Below are 18,236 nucleotides of genomic sequence, written 5' to 3' on the forward strand. Positions count from 1 at the left end.
CTGAATATGAACATAACAAAAAGAGGTTTTTGAAATGTATATCATGAATCATGATAACGCGGTTATTTTGACCGAATGGCTGCTATTCAAAAATGAAAACCGCTGCGCTACTTGTCTGAGGCTCTGAGCTATAGCGCACTGTGTCGTGTTGAGTGTTGTCTATGGTTATCTCAATCTTAATGGAAGGGAAGTCTTAGTACAATAGTTAGATCAGAGTTCAGTTGACAATATAATTAGTGCATGTTTGGTTTACAGGTGTAAAATTACGTTTGAGATAAAAGTACTTTTGTCAATGGATCATAATTCTTACTTTTATCTATTGAATTTGTATTGAAACGGACGCATAATATTTTTAACTTCAAACAAGACATGCACATAATGTGTAACTAAAATGTGGTAAGTTTGAGTCCTGGAATTAACTCAATGTCCCTATTTAGGGGGTGGAGTATTTGAATGCATATCTTCTAAAGAAAAACAAAGAGCTTACACTTACAAATCGCGAATGGGATGGTTGTAACATGAGAAGGTGGCTATTATAGTCTTGGTGGTAGCCTTTATTCACTTATTTCATGCACAAACTTGAAGATCCAATTCCTAGCCACATGCTTAAGGGCATAGTTATCTACCAACTATACACACCATGTTGATTGTAAAAGCTTTTTGTGCTTAGTAAATATGTTTCCCTCTTGCTTTCAGCCATTGATATCCTTTCCAATGACGTTTCGGTACACAACAAACTTCTCATTTAAAATAGCGTAAATTATGAGGACCCCTTCTTGAGGAGAAAATCAAAGTTCAAAGCAGTTGTCATATTAAAATTAAAAATAATAGAGGTTCTTGTGATGTGCCATTCGGAGAAGGCAATATATATATATATATATATATATATAACAATTTTTCTTTTGCTCTCTTTGGCTACAAAGTTGTCAAACATCTGATAACTTAAAGAAATCAAAATTGAACCACCTGAAAAAGCTGTTTGTCACTTTGTCTGCACTGAAGGTTTTCTTTATATTTCAAGTGTGATTATTTTAACGTACACTTTTACGTATGAAGTTTACTTCCTCCTAACTCTTTTATTTATTTATTATTTATCTTTTCTTTCTCAGCTCCTCTGACAAGCTTTTTGCAATATTATAGAATAAGCTTACTTCAATGATCAAGAAATTTTCTTGATAGAGGAGTTAAAGGCATATAAATGTCTTATAGTTTCCAAGGGACGAAGACAGGTGGGCTTCTATAATCATGATGATTGTTACCCTCGATCTTTGATAATTAGAAGGGACCTAATTAAAATACATGTATTTTAAAAGACATTTATTTATTCAACAAAAAAAATTGGCGTATTGCAATCACATTTATTTATTCATTAAATAAAGCTCATTAAATTAATGGCAAATTAGATGATCAAACTTGACAGGTATGCAATTACAATTCATTGGCACATGACATGAAAAGATTGGTGTTCTTTATTTCTTGTCATCATTTGAACACGAAACTGAAATTAGTATTCTTTGACAGTTAGCCTGGGATTGCATTAGTAGATAGCTCCAACTTTCTCATTTGTTTTCTAAATTGAATTTTTCTGATGTCCACATTACTCTTACACTCATTATGTTTGTACTGTGCCTGCACTAATAATTTCTTTCTCATGATTGATAAAAGGAATTATAGAAAACAGAATCAAATTATTAGTGTCAAGTATCAGACATTTATAGTGCGTGTTGCATTGTCACCATTCTAGTTGACAGCATTTAGAAGCAATGAGATTTCTATAGAAGTTATACTTTTAATCTACTCTTCTCTTCACTGTTCCTTATATTTTAAGATCCGTGTAAAAATGCTTGATATATACATACTTATGCCTATCATAGTACAATAATTTATTGTAACAGTTGATTTGCAACAAGGAGAAAAACCAAAACAGTTTTTAAGTTGAAAGAGTTGAAAATTTAAAAATAAATAAATAAATTTTCAGTATTTTGGTTAATCACCAATTGATTCTTGAAATATTGGAGGAAAGGTTTTGGCTTGGAAAGTGGATAGTACAATGTTGGATTTTTATTTTCAGAAGAATGTCATTTTCTACTCATCATAATTTGGTCAAGGACTAGAAGCTAATATCTTCTGTGGACAAAATTCCACCAGATTTTGATGCTTTGGTCTAAATATCAATGACAAGTTGACAACCATGAGTGTTTCTAAAATTAGTACTGATGAATTAAGCTATTTTCCCCCAAAGTTACTTTTGAATTGGAAAGACAATGTGTGAAGAAAACAACAAATGCAAAGCTACTTTTCAATTCCTTATCAGCCCCTTCAAAGCTCTACTCTTTCATGATCCTCGCAAACTGAGGTTCTAGATGCAAACATTGAGTAGATTCCTACTTCACTTGCAGTCTTCTTTGAAGAGAACATTTGCTGAGACTTCTTGCAGTGTGCAATTGCTCCCTGGATTGAATTTTCTATCTCTGAATTTGCACTGCTGCACCTTTTCAATAGCTGCCGCGCTTGGCATCCATATGATTTGTTTGAAAATGAAAATGAAGTTGAGCCAGATATAGATGAAGTTGATGATGATTTGTTCCCCGAAAGCAGTTTGATGCCGACCGAGAATGATCTTCTGTGCTGGTTACTTCTATCCTCACTTGTCTTTTCTTTGTAGCTTCTCATGACAGAATTGGAGGGCTGATATCTGTCCCTATGAATTTGGCCATATGCATTTTTCTTTGCCACTTGCACATGCTTGTTTAAATTTTCCCTGGCTTTGGAAACTGATCCTTCATCCGCAACTTTTGTTGAAGTTGCATAGGTTTCGTATGAGCAACCAGATTTTCCAAACCAAGACTTGAGATAAGCCCTCGAAGCCTTCAACTTTGAACCTAGTGAAGACTGCTTCAGTTTCTTAGTCCATGACTTCTTCTGGTTTTCAGCAACAAATCCACTTGTATCTGTTGGGTAGTCAAAGTTGTAATACTCTTCAGGGATTAGTTCCCTACTTACTTGACAAGAATCAGATGGAGAGATGTTGCAGGATTCAAATGGGGTGCCTGCAGTAGGTGTTGTGTAGGTAGTGGCTAGAGGAGTGCTATAGAACTCTTCAAAGATATCGTTTTCCTTGTCAAAAGGAGTGGGGGAGTTTTGAAGGAGTTTTTCAACCATTTGTAACCGAGGAGGAAGGTGAAGAGGGAGGAGCTTTCCTTTGTAGAAAAGCTCATCAGCTGGTGAGGTTGTTGTTTCTTTCTCTTGAACAATGGAGGACATTTGGAACTCAAATTCTCTAGGCTGTGGATGAGATTGAGAATGGCAGAAGAAGTTGGTGTATGAGTTGACTTCCATGTCAATGTAATCATCTTCTGCAGGGTCACATGCAAAGAATGTAGTAGCCATTTAAGCCTCTCAGGTACACAAACTCAGGTATTTTGGACTTCTTCCTATGAGGGGATAACAACTGCTAATGATAGTTGAGCTTTTATCATGGAAAAATGAAGAGTGGTACTAGTACTGCTTTTGAAAGTGCATAAAATGATATATTCAAAAAGCAGTATCCTGGAATTAGTGGTATTCTAATCTCATTGCTTTTTTATTTTTTATTTCATGTCTTGTCATTATTGAAGGAGTTTGTCTGCAAGCATCCAAATGTAAAATTAAAATCTGGTTGATTTTCTTATGGGGGGAAGCACTGACCCACCCAACATAAACTTTGTGACTTATTTCTCATCGGGATTGCTACTTTTATAATTTTTTTGCTGCTAATGGTAACTAGCATGACACGATTTCCATTATTCTGTTTCCTCAAGGAACTAATAATGCAGAGAAATTGACCAAAAACTGCAGTGTGTCTCACTGGCTCAGATAGTAGTCAGGTTAGTTACTTGCTTAGTGCAGTTGGCATAATGAAGTCTTGTACAATGGCTAGCTAGAACCAAGATATTACATGATGATTGTAGCCATTGATTTGATTACTTTCTAACTAGATATAATGGGGTGGTCGAACCAAACATCTTAATTCAAAAACCTTCATTTAATAGTGAACTACAATTTTCTGTATGTGCTATTTCAAGCAGAAGGGGATGGATGGTTGAATGATATTTATATATTTAACTTGTCAATTGCTTATAAATTGGTGACTAAAACTGAAAGAAGAGTACAATACAACACAGGAATCTCCTTGTAGTAACTAACTACAGTATTTGTCCTTGAGGAATAGACTCACAACTTAACGGTACTTCTGTTTCTTTGGAAAAGCTAGTCTATGAATTTAAGAGCCTTTTTAGGAATCTTGTGTAACACAACAATTTTCCATGCAAGCAAATTGTGTTTCTGAACAAGATATGTCTCACGGCATGCACTTTGGCATTCATATTAGTACTTATGATTGTGCTGTGCACCAAAATGAATATATGATTAGGAACGTGGTACACATGATTAAGTAACAGTTGAGGTTACATTCCTCCACTTTCAACTGGATTCCTTCCCTGCCTTTGTTTTAACGCACTTTAGTATAATTTGCACACGGGAAAAGCACTGCCAAACCTTTTGGTGTACACGGATGCAAAACATGGGCATCTTTTCCATTCATTTCTAATTATCCTTGTCTTCTTTATTTATGGATAACTAAGCCACTTTTGTGAATATTAATTTTCATATAGTAAATGCACAGAGAGAACAAGAATGACCCGACAAGGAATGGTGGGAGAAGAGACTGAGGCCGGAATGCCTGCAAAGCTCGAGAGTTTGTTTGTCACACTTTTGGGTTTACCATCCCTTTCCTTTTTCCATTTTTTAAGTCACAAACAAAACATTAAGGTCCTAACTTTTCCTCTTTTTTCCCCCAATGTGCATTTTGTTTGATATTATTATTTGCAAACACCACCAAATATGGTTGGTACTTTCTGTCGATGAAGGTCCTAGCTATGCTAATGGCCACCTTACTTTCATACCCAATTTGTCGCCAAATTAGGTTGTCAAGCAATTTTTTCATTTTATTTTCTGCAACCTTAGTTTATAATATAATGTCGAGATTGATTATTCACGACGGAATTTCTCTACTCTTCTTTTACTTTTATCTGTATTTGTTTCTCTTCTTTTCCCTTTCTATTTCCACTCTAATCCGAACATACCATAAATAAATACAGATGACACTAGAAATCAGTGGGCTTACGTTCCCATCTATGCACACCAATATCATCCGGTGTTCAAAATTCTAACCATACTGATCATTTCAAATCATTTGATGACTGGGCTGCAAGTTGCAAACTCGTTAATTTACAGAATAAAGAAATCATGCTTGGTAATGTTCACAAATTCAAAGGAATCTGATCCAAATTATAGCTTCATCAACAGCCGATCTATATGGCTTACAAATTTATATGATACTTGCACTTAATCATAAAAATACAACAGCAAGCATTAATTACTCAGAAATAAGATTCAACCTAACTACTTGCTCAATTCTCTTTCAAGCTCATCAAATTCCCAATCACCAATTTCCTCAGTTGAATAATCCTGACTAACCTTCCCAAACTCAGATTCCAGTTTAGCTAATTCAGCTTCATGATCCAATATCTGGTCTGTCTTAACTGAAGGTGATTTTGGCAGCTCATCCGTTTCTGGCTTTGAAAGCTCGGCACCTTGAGTTGGAGCAGAAACTGAAGGAGTAGCATCAGACTTTTTCTCAAAAGGTGGTGTTTCAGCCTTTGCAGGGGTCTCTATTTCAAGAATTGGTCTCTCTATAGACTCAAATTGAGTTCGTAACTTTTCAATGGCTTCAAACAGCTCTTTAACTCTCTCTTCATCTTTCCTGGATTCATGAGCCCAATAAGCAAAGGCTAAAAGGAAATAATGTAGTACAAGGTGGTTGATGCAACGCTGATCCTCTATACAAGGAAACGGAATTTATGACATCTTGTATTTCAATAAATGATAAAATTTTCCACAGCAAGAAAACAAAATGGTTTGTAACAGGTGTCAGCCAACTTTACTGCAGGATTTACAAATTATATTTATTTTGAACCAACTAACTGTCAAATTCTCAAGTTAATAAAGCAACCCCATAAAGTTATCTAGAAAGAAAATACAAAACCTGGAAATTCTCCCCTGTTGAGCATAAAACTGCTGTTTTATGTTATCCACTACACTGAAGGTGGTAATAATCTGAAAAAATGAAAGCAAACCACCAATAAGTCCAAGCAAATCATACACTACTCCATCACTTTGCTTCATGGACAAAGCATACAGCATGCAACAGATATTGGAGGGTCAAGCATATTTAAGTGGACGGTAAGGACTTGCAGCAGAAGCAACAACTATAGTCTTATCCCACAATGTGAAGTCAGTTACACGGATCACATGATGCCATTAGGCTCAATCAAAAATCAAATCCAGGACAGGAAGTACTTGCACAATCCAAAGAAATTATTTACCTAGAAATAAATAAAGAAAATTTACAGAAGAGTGTACAATACAATAGGACAACATTTCTACACAGCCACCAAACATAAAAACTAAAGAGTCCATGACAAAGGTACACTTTTTTTTTTATGGAAGAGAATCAATAAGAAAACTGTTGGATGAACAAGCCAGTTATTCCAAATTACTCTATGTTACATATATACCTTGGCTTCATAGGTCAAATATTCCTCCTCAAGATTTCTCCTTGGACTTAATACTTCTGACTCCTCAGTATCTGCACTGGGTGTCATCTCTAACCTGTACCCTCCAGAAAATTGGAGAAAATGGATAAACAAATAACCATATATAAATGGGCACATGCAAATGTACATTTTTAAAATTCAAGTCTGATATTTTGTGTACAAATGAATATACTGACCATTTGATCAACTGCTCATTTTTATATTTGTGTGCATCTGTGTGTTGACATTGTGAAAATATTGTATTCTTAAAGAAATTTCCAAAAACATATGCCCTTAAAAAGGTATTACCTCTGACTTAAATTCTTGAGGTTCACGACAAATGTTCCGATATGGTTAATACAAGGCCCTAGCTCTTTCTGCACACAAATTAATAAAAGGTCATACAACCAATGGGAAAATGGAGGGAAGCAAAAAGGAAGTTGCCATTATACATCCATTATTTGAATCAGCAAAGGGCAATAAGTACCTGGTAAGTAGTAAGAAGTTGAATGGCCAAGTTCACAAAGTAGTCCTCATGTCTCTCCAAATCATCACTTTAAAAATGTAAGGATTAGGTAAAATACCAATTAATGAAAAAATAAGGAACAATCGTGAAATAAGTATAATTTCTAGATTTCTGGTTGAAGGATATTGTCAACTGAGTATATGTGAAGTTGGACTTGCACCTAATATAATACACACTCATAGTTTTGTGTATATTTTTTTTTTGAACGGCCAAAGATAATATTATATATATGATAAGAATAGTACCAGAAGTACTACAAGGAAACAAAGGAGATAATATCTCCTAAAACACAAGAACATAACCAGCAAAATAACAAACCAACAAAGAACAACAAGCATCAAAACATTTATCATTATTTAAGTTTTGTAAGTTCAATTACATACTTGACCTGCTTGTCGTTCATTTCTGCATTTGACCGCTGAAGAACCCAAGTATCTTCCAGAAAATTAATCCAGGTTTTGATAACATCTGCTTCAACCCTACATGAGCTAACTGATTTTGAAAGTTCATCTTCCTGTCAATCAAGGTCAAATCAAAATTTTAGACAACAGGATGCTGAGAGTAACACTATTCAGGAACATTGCTTTAACAATACGCAGCCATGAAAAATAGAACCTCAAACCTTTATCTTCAGGTGTTCAACTATCTGATTGTTTGCTTCTTCAAACTGGTCTCTCTCTTCCCTCACATTCCATAGTCGTGCTTGAGCAGCAGCCAAAGTAGTGCTAACCTACACCTCAGAAGCCAGGTTTCAATTATTTATAAATCTAGTTACAGGATTCATGGCTCCACCAACCAACAGCATCCCATAGATTATTAAAGTGGAATCATTTTGACAAGAAAATAAGAAACTACAATTTATGATATCAGCATTTGACTTGAAGAACAAAATTTAACTTACACGTCTATAGAATCTAACACATGTTAAAAGTTAAAACCTGGCAGCACAAGGTTTTCTCAACAAATATCAATGCATAATTCACAAGGATGTAGAAAAGAAGACTAGATTGCAAGTGGCACATCACATGGGAGTAGAAGCAAATAATAAATAAACCTATTTCCTCAGGCAAATGTTACTACTAACACTGCGACCACTCCCCCCCCCCCCCCCCCCCCTTCTCTCCCAAACAAATATGGTGGATACCTTTTTCAATTCAGCTTCAAGATCTTCTTTTTTGCATTGCAGTTCAGATATCTCAGCAACCAGTTCCTAAAAATAAAAGAAAGAAAAATCAATTAATTGTGCCCCTACAACAGATGGAAGACTTAGTACTCAGACAGATTGGTTCAGCATGGTCTTTGCTCCTATGCGCACAAAGAACAAATATGAGAACCAATTGAAAGCAATGCATGTATCTTGAACAGTGATCAAACCTTCTATATCATATATAATTGTATTAAAAAGAACAAATATGAGAAATAAAACCTGAGTGATGAGTGTAAAACATATTCTGGAAAACCTTGCCTTGCCTATACTATGAAGACAGAACAAAAACATATACTATATAGAGATGGCAAAGGAAGCTACATATAAAAACTCATAATAAACAAACATGATCTTATAAGGATCAATCATATTGTCCACAAAGTATTTTAATACATCAACAAATTAACATACATAGCAACACCACCCTAGATAGGTACAAGTACAAGCATGAAAATCCATTTGAAATATAATAAATTCCTCATCTACCACAGACCATTGATAATCGACAATCAACATAATGATGGCCTGCTGAACACATTACCTTCTCCTTTTTACTAGCCTCACCATCTTTAGTCACTCGAACCTTTAATGCTTCCTCTTTTTGTAGTCTGTCAATTTATAGAGAGAGAAGACATGGTTCAGTGCTCAGTATCTGAAGATAGTGGAAAATAAACCCATTAATCAGGGTTGGTTCATGACATCATCTCCATAAACTAAGTGAAGAACTAGAAGTATAGGCAGAAGGTAGAATATTCATTAAATTCACTCCTTTGCTTGCACTTTGGAATAAAAAAATTAGCAGTCATCTTCGGTATTGCCCACTAACAGACATGATTGAACAGAACAAATGGTACCAACCAATATTTGAATTTCTAGAATAGGCCATTCATTTTAAGCCAAAACACTGGAGTCTCTTCACACCAGTTCTCACAACTAAATAGTGTGGGGAGCAACTAAAACCTCCCCTCCCTGTCCCCAAATCACAGGTCAGTTTCACCCCTATAGACTCAAAAGCAGGCAGCACAATCCAAAAGACATGAGTTCATATACCCAAATATTTTCTGACAAAAAAGTTCCAAATATTCTATAATCTTGTTAAGATTTGATAGTGCACCTGCTGCAGCATTTCATTGTTTCATAATTTAGAATCAATTATTTCAACTTTGTCCACATTATATTTCATTATTTCTTCAATTATTTGCAATTAGGAAAATAAAATGGGGTATTTAGTAGGGTCTAAAATCAGTCATTCAGTTTGAAGGCTTTATATTTTTAATGTCAGTTGTTTGGATTTCTTTGTTTTATAATTTCTAGTGGCTGGTTATTCACTTATTATTTAAATTGGGCTTAAATTCGTAATACTTAGTCCCAAGTTTGGCAGGTACTGTACAAGTGATGTAACCATCATATATATGGTGATGATGATAATGATGAACAAAGTCACTTAGAACAATAACCCTAGCTGCCAAATGTTGTGTCTCTGTTGGGTGTGATTCAAAGGTCTCCTCCATCTCCATTTAATCTATATACTTTGATGATCTAAATTGTTTTCAGATCTGTTGCCCAACTAAATACTTGAAATTCCCTCCAATGTGAGAAAACATAAATCATCCTACAAATTTGCCCTTATTACTAACAAATCCTGAGGTTACAGTTCAGGGAAATGTTCAAAGTTCTTATAGCTACCAACAGACACACACACACAGCTCACCCTGTTTCTAAGTGAAGACAGCATACAGATACTTTATACAACATACTATGAACATGTAAAAAGCATACAGATAATCCGTTGTAAAATAATGTCTAATGGGTTATGCATGATACCACCACCACCACCACAATTTCTAAAAAGAGGGGCATACTTCTGGCATATTTGGGCCACTTTTAGAATAAACTGATTTATTTGTCAGAAACTGAAAAGAAATATAATATTTTAAAGCAAAAAATGCTAAATATATTGCTTTTAACAAAAAAATGTTTCTCTGGTGATTATAAAAATATTAATTCAGATGACAAAAAAATTAAAAGAAAAGTATAATAGAAAAGTTCAAAATTTGATTGACAGGCTACCTGTTATCTAAAATACGCTTTTCAGCTTTTGCAGCAGAGTTGGCAAGAGACTCCGTTAATACCTTCAGCTTATCAACCTACTTAAAAACACAAAAGTATTGCTACATATAGGAAATAATATAAAGATATTACCCAGAAAAGAGAGAGAGAGAGAGAGTAGACACAACTACATTCAATTACAACAGTCAAATAAGACTGGCAATATTGCCTAAACAGAATAACCCCAAATGTTCTACAAATCTCATTCCCGCTCAATAAATAGTTGAATCAAAACTGGCCCCTGGTAGGTTTATTGTTTTGAAATTTGCATACAACTCGGTAACAAAATGTAAAGGGCCAATTAAAATGGAAAATGATAATGTAGAGATTAATTTTTGCCTTTTGGGGATGTCAAGTTAATGGAAAGAATAAAATAAATAATAGAATTAAAAAATAACCATAATATTTTGTTGATATAATATACAAGAGAAGGGTAACTGGGAAAATTAGAAATACTACAAAATCTTTCTAAGTTTCTTTTCAGTTTTTCTCCATTTTTTGAATGATTCAATTTTTATTTTGGTAGACTCGAGGTAAATCATTATATTTTTAATTGCTCCATAAAATTAGTTTTCATACAAGGAAATATAATGCGTACCTTTTGAGCATGAATTTCGGGAGACTCTCCATTGCTTGAATTTTTTTTCTTCAGCAATAAGGCTTCCAGTCTAGAACAGATTCTAATCTGAGCAAGGGCAATTTTAAAAGCCTGTAAAATAATTGGTTCGTTATAATCCATCTTTAACACAGAAAGGTCTATATAAATACAATAAAGAATTATATATAAATCTGTATTAAATCAATCAATTTCTGAAGTGCTTGATTCTCTTCTAAAAATTGGTCTCACAGTTCAAAACATTTATGTTCTTGGAATTTAATTCAAGAGGGAACTCTGAAGTCTAAACTGTTATGATGGTTGGTAAGTAAAGCTAAAAAGTTCAAGTGAAAAGGTATGAAAGCATCAGACTCAATTAATAATCAATCACTGTAAAGCTTCAAAATCCAAAAGAGAAAATATTTAAAAGGATAAGTGACATTCAATAAATGTCATGTTTTTGTTGAGGGGTGAGGAGTGATGGGGAAAGTTGTTAAAATCACCCATGGAATTCAATAAAGAGCTAAGGAATTCAATTTATAGTCTAGTAACACCACTTCTTCAAATAATGATGGAAAATAAGATCATATATATTATTAATCACATAGCAAAAATTCATTACTGACAACAAAAGGATTCGGAGAGGAAATTATGACAAACAAACCTCTAGCATTGCTATTGTTTCCTCAGCCGCTTTATAATCAACATTGCTTACAGGCCCCTGTGAAGTTGTTATCTCAGTGAGCTTTTTTTTAAGACTAAAGGCTTCAGCATCTATTCTGCAGTCAGAAAGCAAAACAATATGTGAAGTGAGGTAGATTGCAACTCAATTTTCTCACTTTATATTATAGCAGCAAGCATGGATCTTTTGATAAATGAAACATTTCAAAAGCTTTTAATATCTCATGCAAAGTAAAATATTTTAACTTGATCCAAGAGCAACAACAAATCCGGCTGCCTAATATTAGACATTAAATAACATTTTTTCATATATTATCAATAGAAGCAACTTTAAAATGGATCTGTATTTTATAACTAACATGGAATGATTGACTTATCAGTATACAGATAGATATAATCAACTGCTTATATGTGAGGCCATCCAAATGTAGATCAAGAAAGCAAAAGCTTAAGCCTGAGAAAAAAAATTATTGAATTTGGTTTATCTTCTTTATCACATTCAATTTATTTATAAAGTGGCCCTGCCATTTTATTTCTTTTTTCTTTTTTATTAGTTAAAGGCAAGTATTAGTAAATTTTGTAGAACTGTAATACCTGATTATAGTTGAACAAATGTTGCCAGAAGCCTGGAATCATACTCAAGGTTTTAACATTAGTAGGTCATCTTAATCATTAGAGACTAGGCTAGACTCCGAACTCCAAATCATCATACAAATTATTTCATTAATCATTACTTAAATTGGATTATAACTTCGAAACAATCAAATAATAATCACAGAGAGAAAGGCTAATAACCAAATACATAAACAGTTCATCGCAACACAATTTATACAACAAAAAGCGTTATCCCCTAGGTGAGGTCGGCTAAATGAATCACACAATGTCATTCAACTTGGTTGAACATAAAATCTTCAGAGATTGATCGACACAATTAATAGATTCTGGAATTTAAACGTCAGATCTAGCCTCAAAACTCAAGTGTCTAGCAGAGATGGTACTAAGAAAGTGACAAACTGACAATGGAAACTCATTGCTTCACACTGACCTTGCAGCATCAGAATTGATTTTCAACCCAGTGATGGCACCTTGAGCAAACTGAAGTAATTCCTCTCGCTTCACCTAAAGAACAAGATAAACATATAAAAATCTCACTGAATGCATTAAGGAACAAGGGAGAGGTCACCACTGATGGGCCTTAAGAGAACACATGGGAGTTTAAGCCCACAAATTCTCCTTGCATGTCTCAACTCTATCTACTAAGTTGTGAGTTGTCTAAAGGGGGGTACAATTCATTTTAATTACTTTCAATGAGCACTTCAAGGTCAGGTACTCAGGTCACCTTTAGAATTGAGATATTAGGTGTTGATTGGTATTCTCTCTAGTCTCTACATGAAATTATGATATATTAAAAATCCATAAATGAAGTTGTAAAATTCTGATTTTTATCCCATTTTCTCCATTCTAATAAGTTATAAATATTATCATTAATCATAGATTAGCATAAATCATAGATTAAATCACAGTTCCTATGTTTTAAAAATGATATATCAGGAAATAAAATTGATAATGCAATCAAAGATCTGAAACAGGATAACCATGTTTGGAATAAAGGACAAGTTCCTAATTTGGTTCTTAATAGTAATTTCGTACTATTAATGTTAACATCTCACTGCTACATAATTTTAGGTTGAATGATTCCAGATAACTTTTTTTTTCATCTAATAGTCTTTTGGACAGCATAAAGTTAGTCAGTTAAGGAAAATTTCAGAATTCGGATGTTTAAAATCAAAACTCAAACTTATTTAAGGAGAATCTCAAAATTGAAACTTCAGTGTTAATGTAAATAATGATTATCACTGGTTAACACATCAAAAAACCTTCAAAGATTTTGGGAGATATAAGGTGGGTTGGATGGTTAAGGGAGAAGGGAAAAGGCGTGGGTTTCATCCCTCTGCTAACAAAACTAACAATTTAGCAAACTAACATTTGCCGGAAAAAAAAAAACTTAAAAAGATTATTTGAAGTCAAAACTAAACTCCAAAAATACAATTATCAGAGAGAAGAAAGCATACAAACTGAAGAATATGCCTACCTATAGATGTGAGTGAAGTCAACATCATACTTACCAGCACTTCATCTTCATAGCTTGAAAAAGCTGTTGCTAAATCTTGCAGGCTGCTCACTATGGCATTATGAACTTCTTTTCCTCCAGTAAGACAAAGTCTATATAAATAAGGATGAGGAAAATATGATTAGATGTATCTTCAACTGAACTGCAATATTAAAGTTTTCTCACAAAGACACAGATGAAATTAAAATTTTAAGTGGCAAAGACAATATTTTCACATTTATAAAACATTGACCATATAAGTCACAGGCAAATATGCACCTAAGAGTTTCATATCCTGGAGGAGTCATGGCAGGAAAATGCCACATGCAAGTTGCCAATTGCAAATCACAGGTAATATACTCACCCAAACATCTCCAGGAGAAGGGAAACCTCTTCCTCATTAGGAGCTTGAATAATCTGAGGAATAGAAAAGAGTTAACCCTGCGGTTAACCTCCATTATCAGCAAAAACAAATTGACTCATCCAGAATGATACTCTTTTACCAATATAATGATAATAGTAGAACATAAAATTGCATACACCAAAGAAAACCAAAGGAACAAGAATGTATGTTCAACTAGATCAGTATAGATTAATTCTTTTTTAAAATAAAGTGATTATATTAATTTCTACAATAAATTGATGTTTTGGACATACAAAGTGCACCTATGAATATTATATTTTAATTCGACCCCACCAACAATCAAGAGGGGGAAGAAAGCAAGATGTAGATATAAATATAGATATAAAAGAACATAGCACTTAAATTGCATATGCGTACATACTTCACAGTCTGAGACAGCAAATCTCAAGCTTGCATCTTGGGCTTTCACCAAGCTAATGTCATGCCTCACTTCACAAGTACACTTGAAACAAGCTTTTCTTTTTGCACCCATTTTTCTAAGACATTTTAAAACTCTACAGTTTTATGCTTACAGAACAAACCAAAACCATGGATATCTATGTTATAAACTTACATGCCAATATACCATGGGAAGTTCAGCATATTTATACATAATAATTAGCATTAATTAAACATACCATGGATAATGTTATACCCTCCAATGCCTGACTTTGAAGAAAAACATCACGAAAATTTAATGGTTCTCCCCCAACATCAGAATCGTAGTAAAGAACCTGAAAAGAAACAGTAGAATAACAAACACAAATATCAAAGGTAAAAAACATGCAATTACGTTCCCTATTTCAAGGACTACTTTAGCAACTTAAAAATTTAAGCATCAACTATCCGAAACCATAGACACATAATAAGCAAACAAAGAAGGATCTCATAAATTAATATTTTCTAATATATATATATATATATATACACACAAACAATAATACAATGGCATCACAGAGTAGAATTTTATTTAATACTGACAAACAGGGAAAATCTCCTCCTATAATCTAATTGGGAGAAAAAGACAGAAGCCAACAACCCAAGAATCCTATTATCATCCAAAACAGGATAAAAGGCATAGCAGTGGGAAAACAAACAGCGTACACTTCTGACGTAGAGTTGTAGACTAGACATAGCTAGGGCAGAGTAGAAAGCTTGAGTATGGCTTCAATACACCATGATTTCAGGAGGAATGCTAACAACACACTCCTTTTAACACATTCTCTCCTACACAATTTTGTAATTTTCAATAAATTTAAGTCAATAATAGAAAGTGTATTAGAAAGAGTGTGTTAGAGAGAGTATCGTTAGCATTTGTCTAGTTTAAGAGACAGCCTAGTCCTTAAAGAATAACGAAATCTCCGTGTAAACTATAAAACCAGTCATAGTAAACAAAATACAGGGAAGGTTTGTAATTCTAACCAGAGATGGTTTCCTTGGGTTCTCCTTGGCTTCTTCAACCGCAAGGTGCTGCTCGAGAGTCCTCTCTTTACCTTCAGCCGATGACGACTCAGACAACTTCTGAATCTCTTGAAGCACAACCACCCATCTTCTAAGCAACTGCACTCTCTCAGGTCCCCTATACGAAACAGCAGCTTCTTCCAACCTTTTAATGGTCTGCGCAACACTTCTGTAATTCCGAGCACTCTGCATGCCACACATAACATGAAATTCGCATTCTCATATCAAAATGTTCTCATACCCTAATAATGGTAACATAACACTTTGATTGGAACTACACTATATTCATAAAGAGGGTGGTTATTGGTTTCAGTGTAGTGAGTATAAATACAAACTGGTGCATTAATTAAAAACTAAAGGTGGTGTGAGAGAAGATAAAAGAGGAAAGGGGAATTTACAATGCGATCCTGAAGGATTTTGGCGCCCTCGGCGACGGCTTGGCCGGCGTGTTGAACGACGGTGTCGGCGTAGTTCTTGACGGTTCGAGTGAGGTTGTTTTTGTTGCCGACCTCGACGGCTTTGTGGACCGCAGATCTCAGCCAAGACGACATGCTTGTTCTCTGCTGCCACTCCGCGTCGGAGTTCGGAGATTGGGAATGGAAGACCGAGGCAACAAATTTAGGGTTTGGAATGTTGGGAACGATAACGAAGCGAAGAAGAAGAAGAAAAAGAAGGTCAAGGAGAATCGGAACGAACACCGACGAGCATCTATCTCTCTCTCTCTCTCTCTTTGTGACTTTGTTGGTTGCTTCGTTTCGGATTTCCAGATGAAGAAGATGTGTAGCAAGATTTCGAGGCTCGAGAGGTCAGAAGGATGCCGCCGTTTTTTTCTCTCTTTTTCTATAAAAAAAATAATATATTTCACTATTAAGCAAATATAATTTTTATAGTAAAAAAATAAGACTTAATTAAATTCTTCATGCTTAAAATATAGTTAGCTTTTAAAAAATTATCTAGCATTTATTTTTTCTCTATATATCTAAAAAAAATTACATTTCATTTTAGTATCTGTCGTCCTTCAAAATGTCACCTCATTACACCTAAATGTTAAACACGTCATCACTCTGTCCTTCAAAATACAGCCTCAACCACCACTCTTTGATTGTGTCGTCTTCTACTATCACCTCCGACCACAGCATGACAATAATAATGATTTTCGCAATGCCACTGAATCTCATTGTCAACCTATTGAACTACCCTCCTTTCGTTCTCCTTTGCCCCCACATCGCATGATATGACTCCAATATATTGTTGTTAAAATCACACCTTCTCATTTGAGAAGAAAAAAGAAAATGTTTTTCATTGTTTGGATTTTTATTTCAGAAATTTCTAAGTTTTCTGGTCGATTTTAGTTCGTAGGTTCAAGTGAGATGAAAATTTGGGGATTTTGGGGGAGGGAAACTTGCGCAGTTGTGAAGGGGGATAGCATGTCCTTGACAATGGAGGGTCTATTGATGTGATTACGACAACAACAACAACCGTCGTGGACTTGGCGCTCATCGGTACAACTAAATGGTGGCTCTCATTCTCGTAATTACACCTTCAATTCCTTGGCTTTTTTGGTTGAACATAAGTGGAGATGTTGCGGTGAAGATCTTGTTTACTTGTCGTGGCGTTGTCAGCAGCGCTGCCTCACGCACCACCACAAACGATGCTGCCTCCTTCAATTTCTTGGCTTTTTTGGTTGAACATGAGTGAAGATGTCGCGATGGAGATCTTGTTCACTTGTTGTGCCGTTGTTAGTGATGCCTTCTCTCGCACCACCACAGACAGTGTTGTCTCCCTTTTTTTTTTTTTTACTTTCATTTTTTTAAATTAAAGAAAATGATGAGTGCATGTGCCTACATATTTAATGAATAGGCGTGATGAGGTAATACTCTCTCTACCACGTCATTCTTTAAGGGATGTAGACTAATAACAGGTACTAAAATAAAACACAATTTTTTTTACATATATGGGAAAAAATAAACGTTAGATAGATTTTTGAAAACGGATTATATTCTAGGTGTGAAAAATTTAATTAAACCAAAAAATAATAATATTCATTAACGGTCTAACACAATTTTATTTATATTATTGTTTAATTATAAATTATTGATAAAATTGAATTTTAAAACAATTAATATAAAAATTAATAATTTTATCATACATAATAAATTATAAATAAATAATAACATGAAATTATTTTATGCTGATTTTTTATATAAAAAAAAACAAATATAATTTTCAGATATGAAAAAAATCAATCAAACACGTCCAACAAAATAATTGAAAATCACTTATCAAACCAAACCCAAGATAATAATACTTATAACAATTGTTGCCTCGTGATCGTTTTTACTCATATAATATTATAACTTGATCATTTATGTTAATTTATTATTTTTTAGATTTTTATTTTTATAATTTTAAATTATTTTGTTACATAAAATATTATATATTATTAAAAACTTTTTAAGAATATTTACAATGCCTTTCTTTTACAAACTAGTTTATTCATGTTTACAAA

At 34.0% G+C, this 18,236-nt stretch overlaps 2 protein-coding genes across 2 annotated transcripts; both read right to left on the bottom strand.

The window, feature by feature from the left end:
• Positions 1 to 1,930: 1,930 nt before the first annotated feature.
• On the bottom strand, positions 1,931 to 3,533 carry LOC114402407 (probable membrane-associated kinase regulator 4). Its single transcript, XM_028364968.1, has one exon. The coding sequence runs from the start codon at positions 3,388 to 3,390 to the stop codon at positions 2,320 to 2,322; it is 1,071 nt and encodes a 356-aa protein (XP_028220769.1). The 5' UTR covers positions 3,391 to 3,533; the 3' UTR covers positions 1,931 to 2,319.
• Positions 3,534 to 5,190: 1,657 nt separating this feature from the next.
• On the bottom strand, positions 5,191 to 16,568 carry LOC114402406. Its single transcript, XM_028364967.1, has 18 exons — positions 16,126 to 16,568; positions 15,689 to 15,913; positions 14,905 to 15,000; positions 14,228 to 14,280; positions 13,880 to 13,976; positions 12,799 to 12,872; positions 11,737 to 11,851; positions 11,076 to 11,186; positions 10,439 to 10,515; positions 8,910 to 8,976; positions 8,306 to 8,371; positions 7,784 to 7,891; positions 7,545 to 7,675; positions 7,123 to 7,189; positions 6,945 to 7,012; positions 6,618 to 6,711; positions 6,086 to 6,156; positions 5,191 to 5,803 (listed from the first exon to the last, which is right to left on the bottom strand). The coding sequence occupies exons 1-18, from the start codon at positions 16,276 to 16,278 to the stop codon at positions 5,443 to 5,445; spliced, it is 2,034 nt and encodes a 677-aa protein (XP_028220768.1). The 5' UTR covers positions 16,279 to 16,568; the 3' UTR covers positions 5,191 to 5,442.
• Positions 16,569 to 18,236: the final 1,668 nt, after the last annotated feature.

This window comes from Glycine soja, chromosome 20, assembly GCF_004193775.1.
Source record: "Glycine soja cultivar W05 chromosome 20, ASM419377v2, whole genome shotgun sequence".
Classification (NCBI taxonomy): Eukaryota; Viridiplantae; Streptophyta; class Magnoliopsida; order Fabales; family Fabaceae; genus Glycine; species Glycine soja.